The 20,047-nt window shown below is 39.3% G+C and overlaps 1 protein-coding gene across 1 annotated transcript in view; it reads right to left on the bottom strand.

The window, feature by feature from the left end:
* Positions 1–1,431: 1,431 nt before the first annotated feature.
* The window catches only part of ABCB1 (ATP binding cassette subfamily B member 1), a 41,553-nt gene continuing 22,937 nt past the window's right edge, over positions 1,432–20,047 (bottom strand). The window contains exons 18-28 of the mRNA XM_063303583.1: positions 16,619–16,723; positions 15,720–15,797; positions 14,334–14,417; positions 10,572–10,775; positions 9,001–9,101; positions 8,584–8,724; positions 7,531–7,687; positions 6,669–6,866; positions 5,643–5,849; positions 2,841–2,987; positions 1,432–1,656 (exon numbers count right to left, since the gene is read on the bottom strand). Coding sequence (XP_063159653.1) covers positions 1,450–1,656; positions 2,841–2,987; positions 5,643–5,849; positions 6,669–6,866; positions 7,531–7,687; positions 8,584–8,724; positions 9,001–9,101; positions 10,572–10,775; positions 14,334–14,417; positions 15,720–15,797; positions 16,619–16,723 — 1,629 coding nt within the window. The 3' untranslated portion in view covers positions 1,432–1,449. The remainder of the gene's footprint in view (positions 1,657–2,840; positions 2,988–5,642; positions 5,850–6,668; positions 6,867–7,530; positions 7,688–8,583; positions 8,725–9,000; positions 9,102–10,571; positions 10,776–14,333; positions 14,418–15,719; positions 15,798–16,618; positions 16,724–20,047) is intronic.

The following is a 20,047-nucleotide window of genomic DNA, read 5'->3' on the forward strand; positions in this document are numbered from 1 at the left end:
CCAAGGCTGGAGTTAAAATCGCTGGAAGAAACATTAACAATCTCAGATATGCAGATGATACCACTTGGATGGCTGAAAGTGAAGAGGAACTGAGGAGCCTTATGATCAAGGTGAAAGAAGAAAGTGCAAAAGCTGGCTTGCAGCTAAACCTAAAAAAAACCAAGATTATGGCAACCAGCTTGATTGACAACTGGCAAATAGAGGGAGAAAATGTAGAAGCAGTGAAAGACTTTGTATTTCTAGGTGCGAAGATTACTGCAGATGCTGACTGCAGTCAGGAAATCAGAAGACACCTAATCCTTGGGAGAAGAGCAATGACAAATCTCGATAAAATAGTTAAGAGCAGAGACATCACACTGACAACAAAGATCCGCATAGTTAAAGCTATGGTGTTCCCCATAGTAACATATGGCTGCGAGAGCTGGACCATAAGGAAGGCTGAGAGAAGGAAGATAGATGCTTTGGAACTGTGGTGTTGGAGGAAAATCCTGAGAGTGCCTTGGACTGCAAGAAGATCAAACCAGTCCATCCTCCAGGAAATAAAGCCAGACTGCTCACTGGAGGGAATGATATTAAAGGCAAAACTGAAATACTTTGGCCACATAATGAGAAGACAGGACACCCTGGAGAAGATGCTGATGCTAGGGAGAGTGGAAGGCAAAAGGAAGAGGGGCCGACCAAGGGCAAGATGGATGGATGATATTCTAGAGGTGACATCCCTGGGGGAGCTGGGGGTGTTGACGACCGACAGGAAGCTCTGGCATGGGCTGGTCCATGAAGTCATGAAGAGTCGGAAGCTAAACGAATAAACGAATAAAAAACAACATCAACAATAAAGGAACCAGCTGTCAAAAAGTACTCCTCAGACTAGCATTTGCTAGAGTAGCAATGAAGGCCTCAGAAAAGATGTGTCTATATCTACAAAAGATCAGAATTGTGCAGGCCATATTTTTCCTATCATGTTCTATCGAAGTGAAAGTTGGACTTTGAAGAAGCAAGATAGAAAGAGTATTGAAGTTCTTGAACTTTGGTGTTGGAGAAAATTCATGAGAATACCATGGTTAGCCAAGAAATGGATCATCAAACAAATGAACTCAGAGTTCTCACTCAAGGCACAGATAAATGACCAGGCTCAAATATCCACTCAAGGCACAGATAAATGACCAGGCTCAAATATCATACTTTGGGCACATTAGGTGAAGACCTAGTTTTCTGAAAATGTCTATAATGGTGGGAAAGGTAGAAGGAAAGAAAAGAAGAGAACAACCAGCAGCAAGTCAGATGGATTCAATTATAGTGGCGATCGGTGCACCCAGGGAAGACCTGAAGAACCAGACTGGACAGATCATCCTGGAGAAAATCTATCTGTGTAGTTGTTAAGAGTCGACTCCAACTTGATGCCACGTAATCCATCCATCGAATCAGTTCAAATAATGTTCACTTTCTTATTTATACATGAGTTGTTCCTGCCTGTATATTGACTAGCGAATAATAGATTCCTTTTCCAGCCAGTAGTTGCTGATGCGTTCCTTGTTCCATGACTTTCCCATTCTGGATCACAGCTATGCTGTCAGCATTCTGCACTGTTGATAAGCGATGAGCTATTATAATGCAGGTACGGCCTTGTCTGGCTTTATCCAGAGCCTCCTGGACAACCTATTGAAAAGAGAATATTTTCATTTTAATAAATAAATCAATAATCCTCTTCTGTTCTCTGAGAACATGTACATTTTGTCTATAACTGTTCATTGTTAAAATTATTTAATTATTAAATAATGAGCAACCATAAAAGAAAGAACAGTCTTGTATCATCCTTAAATGCTAACTATTTTATTGCAGCATATACTTGCATGACTAGAGTTCCAAGACATGGAAAGTTATTAACACATCTAATTCTGCATGTTTCGATCGACAAATATACCACCATTTAATAATTTGATTTGATTTGATTTGATTTGATTTGATAAAGTCTTTGGTCTATTGAAAGTTGAAGCACACTGCAATCCTATATGCATTTAATTCTTAAGATTTTTTTACAGAAATTACTCCACTGTAAGTATATTTACAGATGAAGCCTTAGGAGCCCAATGTGCAGCTAATTCTGAAACAGCTTCATGCTTTCATCTGAACTGTGGATGTTAGTTTTCTAGTTTTGAACCCTTTTGGAGAGCTAACAACCTGGTTACTGGGTAGCTGGAAGGCCAAGAACACAAAATCAATTTATATTGAAGCAAACTATTAGCCCATTTGGCCAGTATTGTCCACACTAACTGAAAACAGCTCTTGATATCTGCCCACCCCACTAAGTCAGATAGGATAGGTATGCTCCAGGTCCCATCCCTTAAATGCTGCAATCAGATGGGATCTTGGAGGTGTGCCTTCTTTGTAGCCTCCCCAGCCCTTTGGAATAGCCTCCCACCAGAGATTCAAGGGGTCCCTATCGTTTTAGCCTTCCGGAAGGCTGTGAAGACCTGGATCTTCCCCCAAGCATTGGGTTAGGATGCCATGTATTAGGGGTTGAGTCAGGAGGCTAATAGTCTGGTTGGTCTGGCACCAGGTGAGAAGGTTGTTTCGTTTTTATTCTTGTTTTTACTGGTTGTTGTGAGCCGCCTAGGTTCATTATATAAGATAGGCAGCCATATAGGTTCTTCAAATAATGTCAGCAACAACTGGAGGAAGGAATTTTTCCAGCTCAACTGAAATTGCCAGGGACTGAAATGGAGACTTTTGGCATGTGATTTATTAATTAGCTGTGGTCTTAAAGGATATGCTGTGTTGTGAAGTCTTCCCCATTGGAAGTCAGTGTTCTCTGCATAGACAGAAAACATTTAAATAATTACCTTTTCGCTTTCTGTGTCGAGCGCAGAGGTTGCTTCATCAAGGAGGAGAATTCTTGGCTGGCGGATGAGAGCACGGGCGATAGCAATGCGCTGCTTTTGGCCCCCAGAGAGCTGAGTCCCTTTGTCACCAACACTAGTATTGTATTTCTATAAGCAATCATCATTATTTCAATAAATATTGGTTCATCAGTTAATTCTCTCATCTATGCCAATGAACAAACTAGGAAAACACCTGCACACGCTCTCTCTCTCTCTCTCTCTCTCTCTCTCTCTCTCTCTCTCTCATTCTCTCTCTCAGGTACTGCTCTTTCCCTTAGGGGAGCATTTCAGTTAAAGTACAATCTCTGAGTGGACTGCCATTCCTCCAGTTCTGGCAAGAGAGGAATGTATCAAGGGGTAAAAGGCTGAATTATTTCACCCTACTAATGTCTTGTAAGCAGCCGTGTACAGTACATAGGGTATACACCTCTACACCCAAGGCTGTATAGGTGGTGAGCTGATATTTCAATGGTTTTATGGCAGCTGGAGAAAATGGAAGAATGCTCCCAGCTCAGCAGGCAGTTGTAAGCATAGTGCATAATAACCTTTTGCATGTGTCAAGTACAAAGGGCCCTGGATGAAATGGATTACATGAATCCCTTTCAGTCTGGGCTCAGGCTCAAGCATGAAATGGAAACTGCATTGGCAGCTGACATGGATGACTTGTGACAGGACTTGGGTGGGTGGAGTGCACTCTTTGCCTAAGATCTCTCAATACCACGGTATCTTTTTATATTGCTTACAAAAGTTGGGAATCAGGGCCACTGTTCTGCAGTGGTTCTACTTCTGCCTGAGTGGATGATTCCATTAAATGTTGGTGGGGATGGAGAGGCTGAGTCCCTTGGCCATTTCCATGTGGGGTGCCCCAGGAAGTGTCTTTCTCCCACATTCTTTTTATTATTAGTCTGGGCTGAGGTATAATCAATACTGTATACTGATGATGCCCAGTTGTATACATCCAGCCTGTGCTGAGCAGGAGATGTGGTACATGTCCTGATTTGATACCTGGAAGCTGTGAGGATCTGGACTGTACTGAACAGAGCCAAAACTGAATCAGAGCATGATGGAGCTACTCTTTGTGGAGAAGCCTCTAGTTCCAGAATAATTCTAATTTTAGCTTTGGGTGGGATGGCATTTCCTCTGAAGGAGCAGGTGTTTAGGCTGACGGCCCTCCAGGATCCTGCTACAGCAAGAAGTGGAGGGCATGACCAGGAACACTTTCAGCTACCTGTGCAACCTTTCCTGAATCAGGAGGTATGGTACTAACTACAGTGACCTCAGCTCTTGTTATCTCCCAGTTAGATTACTGCAACTTACTCTATGGAGTGTGCCTTTGAAGATGACTCAGAAGCTACAGCTGGCTATGCTCATCTACTGACTAGGGCTAATTGGTACAGCAGAGTGACCCTAATGTTGCAGGACTGAACTGGTTGCCAGTTTGCTCCCAGGCCCAGTTCATGGTGTTGGTTATCATTTATAACAACCTTTATGGCTTGAGTCTTTACCACCTTTGGACTGTTGGGTGAGATCTGCCTATCTAGTGCGTACAGGCTGAAAAGAACACATTAGGAGCTCTGATCTCCCAGGCGATAAGAAGAAGTATAGGGCTGGAATATGATCTTCTCAGTCACTGCCCCATGACTCCAAAAGAGCTTGATGCCTGAAGTCAGGATTTCTCTCCTTGATTCATTTTTGGAATACCAGTTAAGCCCGTATTCTTTGGTGAGGAGAGTGCTATATTGATAGGCTGCACTTTAATAGTGGGCTGTGGGCTTAGCTAACATGGATTGCTATGACATTGTAATGATTCTATTGATCATTCATTCATTCATTCATCTCTTCGTTCCATTTCTAGTCTGCTACAACCCAAACAACTCTTGGTGACTTACATGATATTCAAACATTAAAACATCCATATGTCTTAAAATACAGTAAACAACTTAAAACAAAATAAACATAAAGTCCAAGTAAGCCAAGAGAAAAATAACATTAAGAAATAGCAATAAGGTAAAAATAAATTCCTACATTAGGATGTTCTCCAGAAGGGTTTGGTTTTTAGTTTTCTCCTGAATGCCATTGAGGGATGGGGTGGAAAGGGCAGTGTGATCACTACTGGGAGATGGTTCCAGAGGACTGGTGCTGCCACTGAAAAGCAGCATCTTCTAGCTTCAACTTCATTCACTAAAGTGGGGAGTTGAAAAGAGTTTCTCCCTAAGGGATGACCTAACAGGTTGGGCTGATGTAGGTCAGAGTAAACAATCCTGCAGGTACTTAGGTGCCAAGCCTCAATCAATTGTTTTAGAATTGTAAGTTATCTAGAATCACTTGTGTAGAAATATAGAAACATTTATACAGAAATATTTAGGAAAAAAAAATAATGTATACATACATAATTGCCTGTAGGAATTTGGCAAAGTGAACCAGCCCCTGGCTTTTCTACCATTAGGAAGCAGAACTAAATAGGTGAGAATTCTTGTAGTAAAAGTAATAACTTAAGTTCATTATACTGAAGAATCATACAAGTTAATTAGTATAATAAGAGGTAATTCTAACACCCTAATTTTAATTTGCTAATAGTTTTTTAAAATGTCATTGGTTGAGTGCTATCATGGATGTGCAACCCATTATTCCTTATGGCAACATTTTGTTTAATTTCCACATCAAGCGAAGCTCTGAACAATATATCGAACTAGAAGACTCTGTTTGCTCCCGAGAAAGTGTACCTAGGAATCTAGTGAAGGACATGTTAGAAGAGGAACTTACGTCTGGTAAAGATTCAATGAAGGAGTGTATATTGGCTGCTTTAGCTGCTTCACATATCTCAGCAGGTGATACCTCCCTGCTGTTATCACCATAGGCAATATTCTCCGCAATACTGCAGCCAAACAGGATTGGTTCTTGAGAAACAATTCCAATCTGAGACCGTAACCACTGAATGTTTAATTGCTTTGAATTTTCACCATCCAAAAGCTGAAAAAGGAGAATTATTACAAGTTCAGAGGCAGAGATTTCTATGATATACAGTGGACATTGGCCTTCAAAAAGGTTATCAGACATTTCGAAACCTTGTTACAAAAATAGAAGAGGACAGCCAGCAGCAAGGTCGATGGACTCAGTTATGATAGTGACACGTGCACCATTGGGAGACTTGAAAGAATGGGTTAGGGATAGATTGTCATGGAGAAAATCTACCTATGTGGTTGCTAGAAGTCGAAAATGACTTGATGGCACATAATCAATCAATCATTGATTTACCAAAAATCCCACAAGAAATAGGATGAAAATATGACCAATCCATACATTTTAGAAGACATAATGATGAAACAGCAAGGGAATTCTTCGTTCAAATTTTACCTTAGCCCAAGATGACTTTATATCAAAGATGTTGCCAGACAGCATAATCAAGGTTAGTATGGGGGTGGGAGTTACAGTCCAAGAACACCCCAAGGGTCACAAGCTCCCCACCTCTTAAACTGTCTTAAACTGTTCTTGACATGGGGTGCCTCCTGGAAAGGACTGAAGGACACTGGCACAGAGTAAGGGACGGGACCTAACTCTTCATTCCCATGCCACAGCACCAAACCCAATAGGACCACTTTTTTTCTAAAGATGTTCAAAATTCCAATCCAGGGAGGGTAAACGAAGAAGAAATATATTAGAAAAAATAAAATGCTACCTCATTTTGGCAGTTAGAGGTTAGCCCTGGGTAGGAATATTTTATTCTCTAGCATTATGTTGCATTGATTTGAATTTTAAAAAGCAATATAAGCAAAGTCTCAATGAATTTACCACTTCTCCACTGAGGGGATCATAGAATCTTTCAAGCAACTGGACTAGTGTGCTCTTTCCACAGCCACTGCTTCCCACAAGCGCCAGTGTTTGCCCCTTCTCTACTGCAACATTCAGACCTTGAAGCACTGGAACATCTGGCCGGGTTGGATAGTTGAAGGCCAGTTCCTTAAATGCTATAGTGCCACTCACTTTTTCCTAAAATCCAAGCAACATCCATACATTTAAGAAAAATCATTGATTGGTGACAAATACATAAATCAGACATATCATCAAAAGTAAAGCAAGTGGTTTTAGTGATATTAACCCTCCAAAGTATTTTGTAACTTTCCTTTCCTAAAACGAAAAGGTACCACTCTGAAATATTTGCATTTTTAATGCCTTCTAAGGAGGAAAAAATGTTATAGTCTCAGAAGGCAGATAGCACTGAGGGATGACCTCTGCATGGAGACATTATTCTGGCACAATCCCAGATGTGCTGGGTTTACAACCCTAGATTTCTAGCTAGGAATTCTGGTAATTGCACAGTTCTAACACATCTGGAAACCTGGACTAAACAAATCAACCAGTCTGGGCTACAGAAAACAGTAAGATAATTGGAAGAATGCAATATGATTGATCTTGCACCATAACTGCTGCATCAGTAGCACAAATCTATAACTGTGCCATGATATACATGGAAATAGATAGTCAGCATTATCTGTGCACATGAAAAGAAGAGCTGATAATTTATTAGGCTTCATGTGTTGGAATAAAGTGGCACAAATTAATTTTGTGAATCTAGCAATAAATAGCTCATTAACTACAGTCCCCACAGTAGCTAAATCAAGTGCTGAAATTATGTCCAAAAAAGTCAACTTACAGGCTTCTTTCCTTCCTCACTATAATTATCTATTAAGGGTACTCTTTCAAATAGCATGAACATCTGAGCAGCAGATATCTTGGCTTTGGCATAGTCTGGTGTGAATGAAAACGTCTGCCCTAGAGCCATGGCGCCAAATACAATGCAGGAAAATACTCTGGAACAGCAAAACAGCAAAAGAGGTTGTACATAGGTTGTATTACTGAAGAGCCGGGCTATGATCATTTTTACATGCACATTTTGTTCCTCTGTTTTTTGTTAATGAGAAGTGAATTATCATAATGGCTGGGAATTCAGGGAATAATAGTGCCAATGCGTTTGGAAGGCACCAGGGTGGGGAAGATTGCCTTAGTAAATTACCTATTATTCTGTTCTGGGAAAAGCTGCATGTGCGAAAGTCTCAAAGCAGTCATGAAAAAAATAACCCAAATATTAGCTACTTACCTTTATTATAACTGAAGTTCATGAACTGTGCGTATCTCCTATTTTAACCAAATGTTTAAACAGTTGCTCTTTTGGGAAAAGCAATTGATGCTATTCCTAGAGACATGGCTTCCCAACTTTCAGATCACCATCCTAGTCAAACACTCCAGAGAGAAATTTAAATTGGCCAGTCTAGTGCTTTGTTAAAAAAATATTCTCATCTCATGCTAGATCGGTACTCCTGATGTCCCAATTTTATTCTTTATCTAGGAATGCTCATTTTTTTTACTCTTAATATACAACTTTTGCCCTGCTTAAACAGCCAGACAATTAAGGTCAAGAAGCCGAGAGTCTAGGTAACGGTCTCCATTCATTCTAGGAACCAAGTTATTCCTTTGCCTAATTTCTGCTGGGCATGGTTCCAGAATTTTTCTAGAGCTTGCCTGGCATGTCATTCATTCCACGTAAATATTACTCTTCCTCCCAAGGCCAAACCAACCACTTTGCTGCTTTGAATGTCCTCCCAGTGCCACCCATTCTGGCATTTAGTCAATGGCAATTTCAGTGGTGCTATCCTAGCATACTATGATGCGCTCTGAATGGATTTTTAAATAGTGCAGTGTTACTTACAAGAATACAGCCTTAAAATCTATGTATTTATTTTCAACAAGGTAGGCGCCAAAACGAAAACAGCCTGCATAGGTGAAGTACATCATTGCTTGGGAAAGGCCAAAAGTTAGTCCGTGAAGATGTGCTTTCTTCACAGAATTTCTGTTAACAAAAAACGAGAAGGATTGGTTTGTTTTTTTGCATACTGACATATTCCCTGCTCTTATATCAATAAAATCCATGAGAATTCCATATGGATAACTCATCCTAATCTTTCCTAACGTGGTACAAACCTGTATTATGGAACTTTCTAGAGGATAATGGAAGTTGTAATTCAGTACAAGTGGAGGGCACCAGATTGGAAAACACTGTGATAAAATCTTCGATTCTGAAGTCATTGTTTTTCAAATGTTGGCAAGACATTTTACTATTTCTTACCTGTATGGTCCTTTCAAATTTTCTTCATACATTTGTTCAAATTTTCTTTCCCGAGTGAGGGAAACTACAGTTCGAATATTTCCAATAGCTTCTGTTGCAATCTGTAAAACAGATGAAAAACACAGTAGCAACAGGAAAATAACAAACTCCCCAATTCAAATTTTGCTTCAACAAACAAGATTTAGGGCAGCCTTTCCCAAATTGGTGAAAAAGGTGAAAGCAACGAGTCATGTCTGACCCTTTGGAGGGACACTGCTTTCGTGACGTTTTCGTGGCGGACTATGGAGTGGGGTGGTTTGCCAGTGCCTTCCCTAGTCGTCACCTTCCCCAGCAAGCTGGGTACTCATTTTACCGACTTCGAAAGGATGGAAGGCTGAGTCAACCTGGGCTGGCTACCCGAGAAATCAGCTTCCACTGGGATTGAACTCGGGTCGTGGGGAAAGTTTTGGTTGCAATACTGCTGCCTACCACTCTGCACCACACAAGGCTCCCTTCCCAAATTGGTGTCATCCCAATATGTTGGGATTGGAATACATCTAAGAGAATCACCCTGGGGGAAAATTACTTGGCAAAACAGCTGTAAGAGTAATAACACCAAACTCTTGCCCTGTGTTAACATAATTTTATTGAAGAAAATTGAATACATTTTAATTATTGGGACCAGAGCACAGTTGCTTCCAGGCATCAGTTGTAAGCATTCACACAGCAGTAGTTATCATACTAAATCATGGAAAATTTAGGCATGCTCTGTCGAATAAGCCACAAGTGTTATAGTGTCATTTATACCACTAACCCAAAATTAAATGAATCATTATGGCTTAACACAGGTGTGGAAGCTTTTGAGGGGCTGGGGCCTGCATCTTGACTTCCTGATCTTCTGAAGTGCTGCAGGACAAAATCTGGTAATCTGATATCACCAGAAGTTAATGACTAAATGTTTTCTGCTTCTTTTTGGGATAGTTGTTACAGGTAGGAGTGGGAGTGGGAGGAAAACTCATTCTCATCCTTAGAACTACCCAAATCCTGGGAAACAGGCCAGAATCACAGAAATAATCACTATGATGAAGGGAGAGGTGTTAGTTGCAGCATTAAGCTGTAACATCAGCAACAGATAAACTGTAAAATGCTTTGAAATGGGACAGCAACTTGGGAGGAGAGGATGAACATTTGTGTCATGAAGGTTTTCTTCCCAAATACAAGAAAATTGAAGTAAGGTCCTCAAATTAAACAAGAATGACTTAATGTAAGATGCAATATTATACCATCATTCCCAAACAGGAGTTTGCCAACCAGTTACATCCTCTGTTAGAATCCAGTCTTCCCTAACCTGACACTTCCATTTGTGCTGGGACTCCCTGAATCCCCAATGTAGTAGGGCTAGGAATCCTGGAAGTTGTAATCCTGAAATATCTGGAGGACAACAGATTGAAAGAGCTACTATAGATTGTAAGAGATTAAAGAAAGATGAGTTCAGTTTTGTTCTATATCTCTCAGGGTGCTATGGTTTTAATACAGCTGGTACACCAGTAGTTGAATTTGCTACTCAAGAGAATGATTGATTAAAAACTTACCTTTCCTGCACTTTGAAGTTTCTTTTTATCATTCTTGGCATGTCCAGATAACATTCTCACTTCAATGAGCCCTCCTATGGCAATGATTGGCACAACAGCCAGAATTAAAAGGGTCAACTGCCAGCCAAACACCAATGATATAATAATTCCAGTCCCAAGGTTAGCAACATTTTGAGCAATCATACCTAACCTTGCCCCTGTAGCCTGAGAAAAGGATGGGAGAAAAAGACTATTAAAACAGTTTTGGAGATGAACTCTTCATACTGAGAAGGGGCTAGAACAGCAAACTGCAACTGGGCATTGGAAGAGGCTAGACATACAACCCATGCTTTCCTAGAAAAACAACAATTCTACTGTAGGTAAAAAATTCTCAGAGTTTTACAATAAAACAAATTATAACTTCTAACTCATTTTTAAAATAGGTATCTTCCAAATTTGTTTCTGCTTTAGCCAATTTCAGTTTATATAAACCAAGCAACAGAGTTGTCAATTAAAGTAAGTTAGAAAAGGGTGTGATAACACAGCAGATATGTTGTTGAACCTCCACTTCATTTTGACTTTTTTCTTTGTCTACTTGCCCCAGTTCTACAACAGCTGATTTATTTTTTTGTCCATAAAATTATATTCCATGATAAATGTGTTAGTTATTATAACTGCAAGACGCACTTTATTTATTTATTACTCATTTATTACTCATATTTAGCCACCGCCCATCTCCCCCAGAAGAGGGACTCTGGGCAGTTTACAATAAAATTCCCCATAAAACATAAACATTAAAATCACATAAAACAATTATAATAAAACCCAATAAATAAATAAAATCCAAGAGAATTGTTTTATTGTTCTGTCCATCCTTTTTCAAATTAGTCATTGATTATAATGGCTTCCCTTGCCCCAAAGTAAGTTCAGTTTACTTTTTCAGATGCAAAATTTAGGACAGGTCCTGGAGACCTTATTCCTTTTTTTGAATAAAATTTTATTAACATTTCTAATTACAATAATAAAAACCAACACAAACTAAACTTAGAGAAAGAGAATAGAATGAAAGAATAAAACTGCAGGAAAAAAGAAAAAGTAAGAAGAAAAAGAAAAGAATATAATAAATAAAAAGAAAAGACATATATGAAGAAGTGACCTCCAACCTTCATCACAACAAGTATAAACAAATTTAATAACTCTTCACTTCCTATAAGGTTAATCAGGTATCTCTTTATCCCATATCCTTAACTATAAGCAAATCCATAAAACATCCACTTTTCAATCCTGGTGTCAGTAAGAAGTCCATAAAGGCTTTCCAGAACATTGCAAAAAAACCCCAACAACTTATTTTAACCTTGATCAAATAAACTAATTTTATATTCCTTCTTTTTACTTCTAACGGTTTTAATCTTTAATTCAATCAAATATTGTCATAGGATTTGATTTCTCTTCAATTCTTCTTTATCCCATCGCACAGATTTCTTCAAGGTTTTAACAAGCCTCTTTTGTAGATCCAGTAAGAAAACATTTTCCAGGTCATTCTCTTGGTTTATCATTTATATTTCCCTTTTAATTTTTAAAACTTCAGCCAGTTTCTTTCGAATATCCAGTAAAGTGTCCTTTTCCAAATCATTATCTTGGCCTGTCATTTGTAATTCCATTTTCAATACTTCTTTGTCTTGTCAGATAAAATTTGTTCCACATCTGTCATTCCTTCATTAACATCTTTTATACATAGTCTATCCATAGAAGCAGATATCATTACTGACAATGTTGATATTGTGGTTACTAATTTCTGGCTCCATTCTTCAAACATCTTTAATATTTCCAAAGTAATAATGTTTTGTGTCATTTTGTAAGGCCCAGTATTAACTGACATGAAGAGCAGGCTTATATTTTTTTTCCTGCTCAAAACGTTTGTCCACTCTAGGGTCCAGTTTCTAAAATCATCACTTATCTTTTATTATGACTTGCAATAGCCAGGATAGCCAAAATAAGTCTGTTTCCCATGAGAAGCTATTTATTTTTTATAGTTAATTCCAAAACCTTACAGTAAAAGTCAATATTCCAAATTTATCTGGACCCTTAATCCATTTATAACATTCTTAGATCAAAATCTTATTTAGCTTTTTGCTGTTTATTTCAAATTCTTTATGTTCTTAAGCTTATAATTAATTTTTCTTTTGTTCAGAGTTGAAGATAAACTCATCTGATAAAAACTTTTCAAACTTGTTGTTCCGAAGGTCTCTGATAGCTTTAAGATGGTTAATGGGCAATTTCCAAAAGTGATTTGAAAGTGAGGTTTGCGAATTTAATGTCCTTTAAAAGTCTCCACCGCAGTTATAAGCAAGATGGCTGATCCCATCGTCTCCTGACACTCAAACCTGCAGAAAACCACTGTCCGGCAGTCTCTTTGCAAGGCACAGCCATCCGGAGCATATGTGGGTGGTCTCCCATCCTCTCCTTATCTGGAGAGGTTCCGAGGAACTTGTCTACTCACTGGTTCCTTGGTCTTTGCTGCGGTTGTCAGCTCCACTTTCACAGAGCCTTCTTTGGTTCGCCGTACCTCACCCAGATGTCCAAGACCTCAGTCCTGAAGTCCTGAGCATGAAATTAAATGTCCTTATCTGATTATTAATCCAAGGTGGTGTAGTGGTTTAAGGCACTAGTTTAGAAACTTTAGGCCAGTCACTCTCTCTCAGCCCTAGGAACAAGACAGTGGCAAACCACTTCTGAAATACGTTGCCAAGAAAAACTTCATGAATTTGTCCATATGGTCTCCAGGAGTCAAAAGGAACTCAAAGGCAGCATAAGTAAGTAAGTAAGTAAGTACGTAAATACATACATACATACATACATACATACTAATACATCATGGATTTTGAAATGGCACTTTGAAGTTACAATTTATTTAAGGAATCTCAACTTTCCATAATATCACAACTGCTGCAAGATACGATTGCAAGATTTTTTATGCTAAAACGGGTACCTTTTTTATAGTTCTCAAAACTATCTTCAGCCGTAAGTTACCATCGTCAATTTTGTCTTTCAATTTATTTGTGTGGGGAAAGTACATACTCGCCTGGGGCTGCATGTTGCTCACTTTTGGTCTCAGGTCTCACAAGCAGGTTTCATATATCATCTGAAACTCACCTTGTTGTTCAGATTTGGCAGCACTTCTTAAATTATTTTAATCCTTGATTTGTTAAAGATCATCAGAACAAATTAACAGGAGATGCTATAACTGGAATTCCTAAGATGAATATTGCAATTTTGCAATATTGAAGTAAGTTTGATGATAAGAAGCCTCTTACACATGCTGGTCTTACTATATTTTAAGAAGATGATCTGAATGAATAAAATATGTGTTCTGGTTTTATAGTTTTCAGTTTTATAACAGGTAATATGGCAGTGTCAGAACCAATTATTAACCTCAAAATCAAGGGAAGTACTTCTTTTTGGATTTGTGGAGATGGAAAGGTATGTTGTTATTGGAAAGATGAGACTGACTGCTATCAGTTTAAGGAGCTTGTGAATTATCATAATACCTAATTTACAATGCCCAAATAAAAGCTCAAAGCAGCAGTGGAAGTTATTCAGAAGGGCACATGTTTGCCACTTCCTGTTCTTTCTGACAGATAAAATCTGAAACAAAAGTGCTGCATCCATTAGGAACTCCACATTTGCATATTTACCATAGTAAAGGAGAATCCATGGTTAAATTTATATTATGGTTAATACAGAACAGCCCTGGGAAGAGATTGAAAATGTGTTATTACTTACACCTTTTACTTCAGAAGCATCACTAGCAAGTCTTGTAGTCAGTGCTCCAGTACTGTTTTTAGGATCATCAAACCAGCTGATGTCCTATAAAACATTTCAAGAAACAAACAACGATTTATTTGCGAATGAAACTCCATAAGAGATAAAATAAAAGATCAGAGTTTAGGTAGAATCAGAGCTGTAATAAAGTCTTTGCTGCATTATAATTACTATAATTCCTTTTCATGCATTTATGGGGTTATTTGGTGGCTATCTATTGAAAGGTTGGGTTTTGTTTTTTAAAAAAAGCTATGCCAGTTACTTCTTTTCCCAATTATATACTTATGGATCTAAAACAATAAGCCTCAGTTTTCCATTTCTTTTTGATACCCCTTCTTTCAGGTCACTAACATGCTTTTGCTTTATAATATATCAAACCATGATATGGTTTCAATATATCAAACCATGATATTACCATGATAATGGTTTCACATGAGATTTCTAGATTTTATATATATTTTTTTCAGAAGGAAGAAAAGAAAGTCATAAAAACAGAAAGAAAGGATGAAAAATGAGTAGAAAAAGTGGAATGTTAAACAGAACTAAAGAACAGTTTTTAAAAAACTAATGCAACAGCGCACAGCACCGAATACTTTAGATAAGCCATTTCCCTACTATGGAGAATGTTTAGAAAAATTCTGCCCAATATTTATAAACTAATCTACCATCCCTCTTCATGAGTTGTAATCTCCAAAAGACCTTTCACCACACCCACTGACTGACATCAGGAGATGATGTTGCTGATTTGCACTATTTATTTGTATATCCATTTGTTTATTTGTTATTTAGATTTATACACCATGTTCCCTACAAGGGTTCAATACAACGTATATAGCACTCTACCATATTTTTCCCCACAGCAAGCGTTCTGTGAGATAGACTCAATGTTACTGATGATTTTAAATAATCTAAATTTAGATTTAAACTTGAATCTCTCCAAACCTGGTCCAGCACCTAACCAATACTGCACGCTGCTCTCAGTAGCTGTTGTAGACTAGCAGTCCTATATAATAGCTAATTTCTAAATTCATACTTAATAGTGTGAACCTATCTAACTGCTGTGAATGTTGAGACCATTTCTAAACAAGAAGGCTGATATTTAAGCCAGTGGTTTCACTGCCCTTTGGCAAAAACAAACTGCATAGCATATATTCTATTACTTTAAAAATGATTTATTATACTATTACATAAGGAAAAGCTTTGTTTTTGAAATATATCTCAAATTACTCCTTGGATACTATTTTTTTCTGTATTATCATATATTTTGGAATATACATCAAAACTTGATTAGTTGGGCTGACATGATATAAAAGCAACAAAACAAATGGGCACATTTCGTCTGCATACCTGCCTAAGCATTGCTTTGAATCCCATGTAACGTAGTTTCATTGTAAGAATCTCTCCAGCTCTGCCAAAACTGAAACCCTGAAAGAGAAGCATGTTGTGCCTGACTGCAGTAAATTCAGAAGCAACACTAAGTACAAATGGAAGATCGCAACTCTCTTCAAATGGGAGAAACTAAAACTGAGAAAACAAGCATTCAAAAGTGTTCACAGGAAATAGTAAAAACAGCAGCCACAATGGTGCAGTTGAAGCTCTGCCTGTTTTTATGAGCATCACACATAAAATAACAGGTGGAGCTTCGACAGCACCATTGTGGCTGCCATCTTGCCTTTTGTGACCACAGCCTGTGGATACCGCTGCAAAAAGCTGTCCTACCAGAGGTCCAAAAGGCTTCGTATTCAGCTCCCTCCCCTTTTGGACCACTTCCTCCCCATCTTACGTTGGCTTCCTAAAGTAAATATGATTAGAGACCACTAGTAGAATTTACATTTACCCAGACTAATAGTGTACTGTACGGTTCAGTGATTATTATTAAATCGTCATAAAATGTATCATACAGGGAGAAGAATTTAATATACACTACATTAACATCCAGGCACAATGTTTTCCTTTCCAGAATTAAATTTCACGTATTTTCTAAGATAGCCACACGAGCATCAAAACAGTTTCGCACAATATGAGGAAACTGACCCAAGACTCAGCCCAGACAAATATACTGAAGGAGCCCCATGACAAGGACACGGTTGTTTTCCTGATTTAATAATAGCTGTAGAATGCAACTACGGGGATCACAGAAGTCTGGAGCTGCCTCTAAACTGGTAGAAATTCCTTGAGTTTTCTTTCCCTTGGCTCATATTTTCAGAATCCACCCAAATATTATGAGATAAAACAATGCACCCTACCTGAAGGAAGAAGGTGATGAAGGAAACAATCCCAACTCCTAAGAATAGCAGTGAGTATAGATTGCTTTTTTCACGTACAACTTTGTCATCTGGTATTACAAAAACCTATGGAAACAATAATCTCAGTCTTAGTTTTATTTCATTAACTTCCAAAGTGGCACTACACTTTGCTCAGATGAGGTTCATCCCCACATCCTGTACACCACAACATGAAGGTGTCCCCATAATCGTTTTTAAAGAACAAGTCCTCACGACACTGTTCTTGTCTCAACTCCAGTCTACCACAAGGCAGCTTAAAGTAGTATTAAGCCTGTTTCAGTTTTAAAGTAAAGTTTTCCTTCTTCTCCCAATATAATGATCTACAACACTTCACTGACAATATTAGTGAGGAGCTTTCAGGGGCTGGAATGCACCAGGTTATTCTCCTACTGCTGGCACATTCCCTGGCAGTCACTGGGCACTGCCCTCCAGAGGCATTTTGGCAGGTGCTGCAGGAAAGACGAGATGCCTGCTTTTCGGGTATCTTTATTTGCCTGCCTAATGTCTGCCTGCTTCAGCAAAGGATTGTTAGCTTGCCGTGGTGCTGGAGCTTGAGCACCTCAATGATGCCATGAGCTAAACCGTGAAGGGCCACACAAGACGGGAAGGTCATGACAGAGCGGTCAGACTAAATGCAATCCCTGGGGAAGGTAATGGCAACCCACCCCAGTATTCTTGCCGTGAAAACTAAATGGATCAGTACAACCAGAGATATGTCGGTATACCATCGGAAGATGAGACCCCCAGGTCGGAAGATGGTCAAAATGCTACTGGGGAGGAACAGAGGATGAGTTCAACTAGCCCCAGACGTGATGACGCAGCTAGCTCAAAGCCAAAAGGACGGCTAGCGGCCAATGGTGCTGGTGGTGAACGGCGAATCTGATGTTCTAAGGATCAACACACCATTGGAACCTGGAATGTAAGATCTATGAGCCAGGGCAAATTGGATGTGGTTATTAGTGAGATGTCAAGATTAAAGATAGACATTTTGGGCGTCAGTGAACTGAAATGGACTGGAATGGGCCACTTCACATCAAATGACCACCAGATCTACTACTGTGGACAAGAGGACCACAGAAGAAATGGAGTAGCCTTCATAATTAGTAGTAAAGTGGCAAAAGCAATGCTTGGATACAATCCAAAAAACGATAGAATGATCTCAATTCGAATTCAGGGCAAGCCATGTAACATCACAGTGATCCAAATATACGCCCCAACCACAGATGCTGAAGAAGCTGAAGTAGAGAAGTTCTATGAGGATCTGCAGCACCTACTGGACAACACGCCTATAAGAGATGTTATTTTCATCACGGGAGACTGGAATGCTAAGGTGGGCAGTCAAATGACCCCTGGAATTACAGGTAAGCATGGCCTGGGAGAACAAAACGAAGCAGGACACAGGCTGATAGAATTTTGCCAAGACAACTCACTCTGCATAACAAACTCTCTCTTCCAACAACCTAAGAGACGGCTTTATACATGGACTTCCCCAGATGGACAACACCGAAATCAGATTGACTACATCCCTTGCAGCCAAAGATGGCGGACATCTATACAGTCGGTAAAAACAAGACCTGGAGCTGACTGTAGTTCCGATCACGAACTTCTTATGGCACAATTTAGGATCAGACTCAAGAGATTAGGGAAGACCCACAGATCAGCTAGATATGAGCTCACTAATATTCCTAAGGAATATGCAGTGGAGGTGAAGAATAGATTTAAGGGACTGGACTTAGTAGACAGGGTCCCGGAAGAACTATGGACAGAAGTTCGCAACATTGTTCAGGAGGCGGCAACAAAATACATCCCAAAGAAAGAGAAAACCAAGGAGGCAAAGTGGCTGTCTGCTGAGACACTAGAAGTAGCCCAAGAAAGAAGGAAAGCAAAAGGCAACAGTGATAGGGGGAGATATGCCCAATTAAATGCAAAATTCCAGAGGTTAGCCAGAAGAGATAAGGAATTATTTTTAAACAAGCAATGCGCGGAAGTGGAAGAAGGCAATAGAATAGGAAGGACAAGAGACCTCTTCCAGAAAATTAGAAACATTGGAGGTAAATTCCAGGCAAAAATGGGTATGATCAAAAACAAAGATGGCAAGGACCTAACAGAAGAAGAAGAGATCAAGAAAAGGTGGCAAGAATATACAGAAGACCTGTATAGGAAGGATAACAATATCGGGGATAGCTTTGACGGTGTGGTCACTGAGCTAGAGCCAGACATCCTGAAGAGTGAGGTTGAGTGGGCCTTAAGAAGCATTGCTAATAACAAGGCAGCAGGAGACGACGGCATGCCAGCTGAACTGTTCAAAATCTTGCAAGATGATGCTGTCAAGGTAATGCATGCTATATGCCAGCAAATTTGGAAAAGACAAGAATGGCCATCAGACTGGAAAAAATCAACTTATATCCCCATACCAAAAAAGGGAAACACTAAAGAATGTTCAAACTATCGAACAGTGGCACTCATTTCACATGCCAGTAAGGTAATGCTCAAGATCCTGCAGTTCATGGAGCGAGAATTGCCAGATGTACAAGCTGGGTTTAGAAAAGGCAGAGGAACTAGAGACCAAATTGCCAATATCCGCTGGATAATGGAAAAAGCCGGGGAGTTTCAGAAAAACATCTATTTCTGTTTTATTGACTATTCTAAAGCCTTTGACTGTGTGGACCATAACAAATTGTGGCAAGTTCTTAGTGGTATGGGGATACCAAGTCATCTTGTATGCCTCCTGAAGAATCTGTATAACGACCAAGTAGCAACAGTAAGAACAGACCACGGAACAACGGACTGGTTTAAGATTGGGAAAGGCGTACGGCAGGGCTGTATAATCTCACCCTACCTATTCAACTTGTATGCAGAACACATCATGCGACAAGCTGGGCTTGAGGAATCCAAGGCTGGAGTTAAAATCTCTGGAAGAAACATTAACAATCTCAGATATGCAGATGATACCACTTTGATGGCTGAAAGTGAAGAGGAACTGAGGAGCCTTATGATGAAGGTGAAAGAAGAAAGTGCAAAAGCTGGTTTGCAGCTAAACCTCAAAAAAAACAAGATTATGGCAACCAGCTTGAATGATAACTGGCAAATAGAGGGAGAAAATGTAGAAGCAGTGAAAGACTTTGTATTCCTAGGTGCAAAGATTACTGCAGATGCTGACTGCAGTCAGGAAATCAGAAGACGCTTAATCCTTGGGAGAAGAGCAATGACAAATCTCGATAAAATAGTTAAGAGCAGAGACATCACACTGACAACAAAGGCCCGCATAGTTAAAGCAATGGTGTTCCCTGTAGTAACATATGGCTGCGAGAGCTGGACCATAAGGAAGGCTGAGCGAAGGAAGATCGATGCTTTTGAACTGTGGTGTTGGAGGAAAATTCTGAGAGTGCC

The sequence above is a fragment of the Candoia aspera genome, chromosome 4, assembly GCF_035149785.1.
Source record: "Candoia aspera isolate rCanAsp1 chromosome 4, rCanAsp1.hap2, whole genome shotgun sequence".
NCBI lineage: Eukaryota > Metazoa > Chordata > Lepidosauria > Squamata > Boidae > Candoia > Candoia aspera.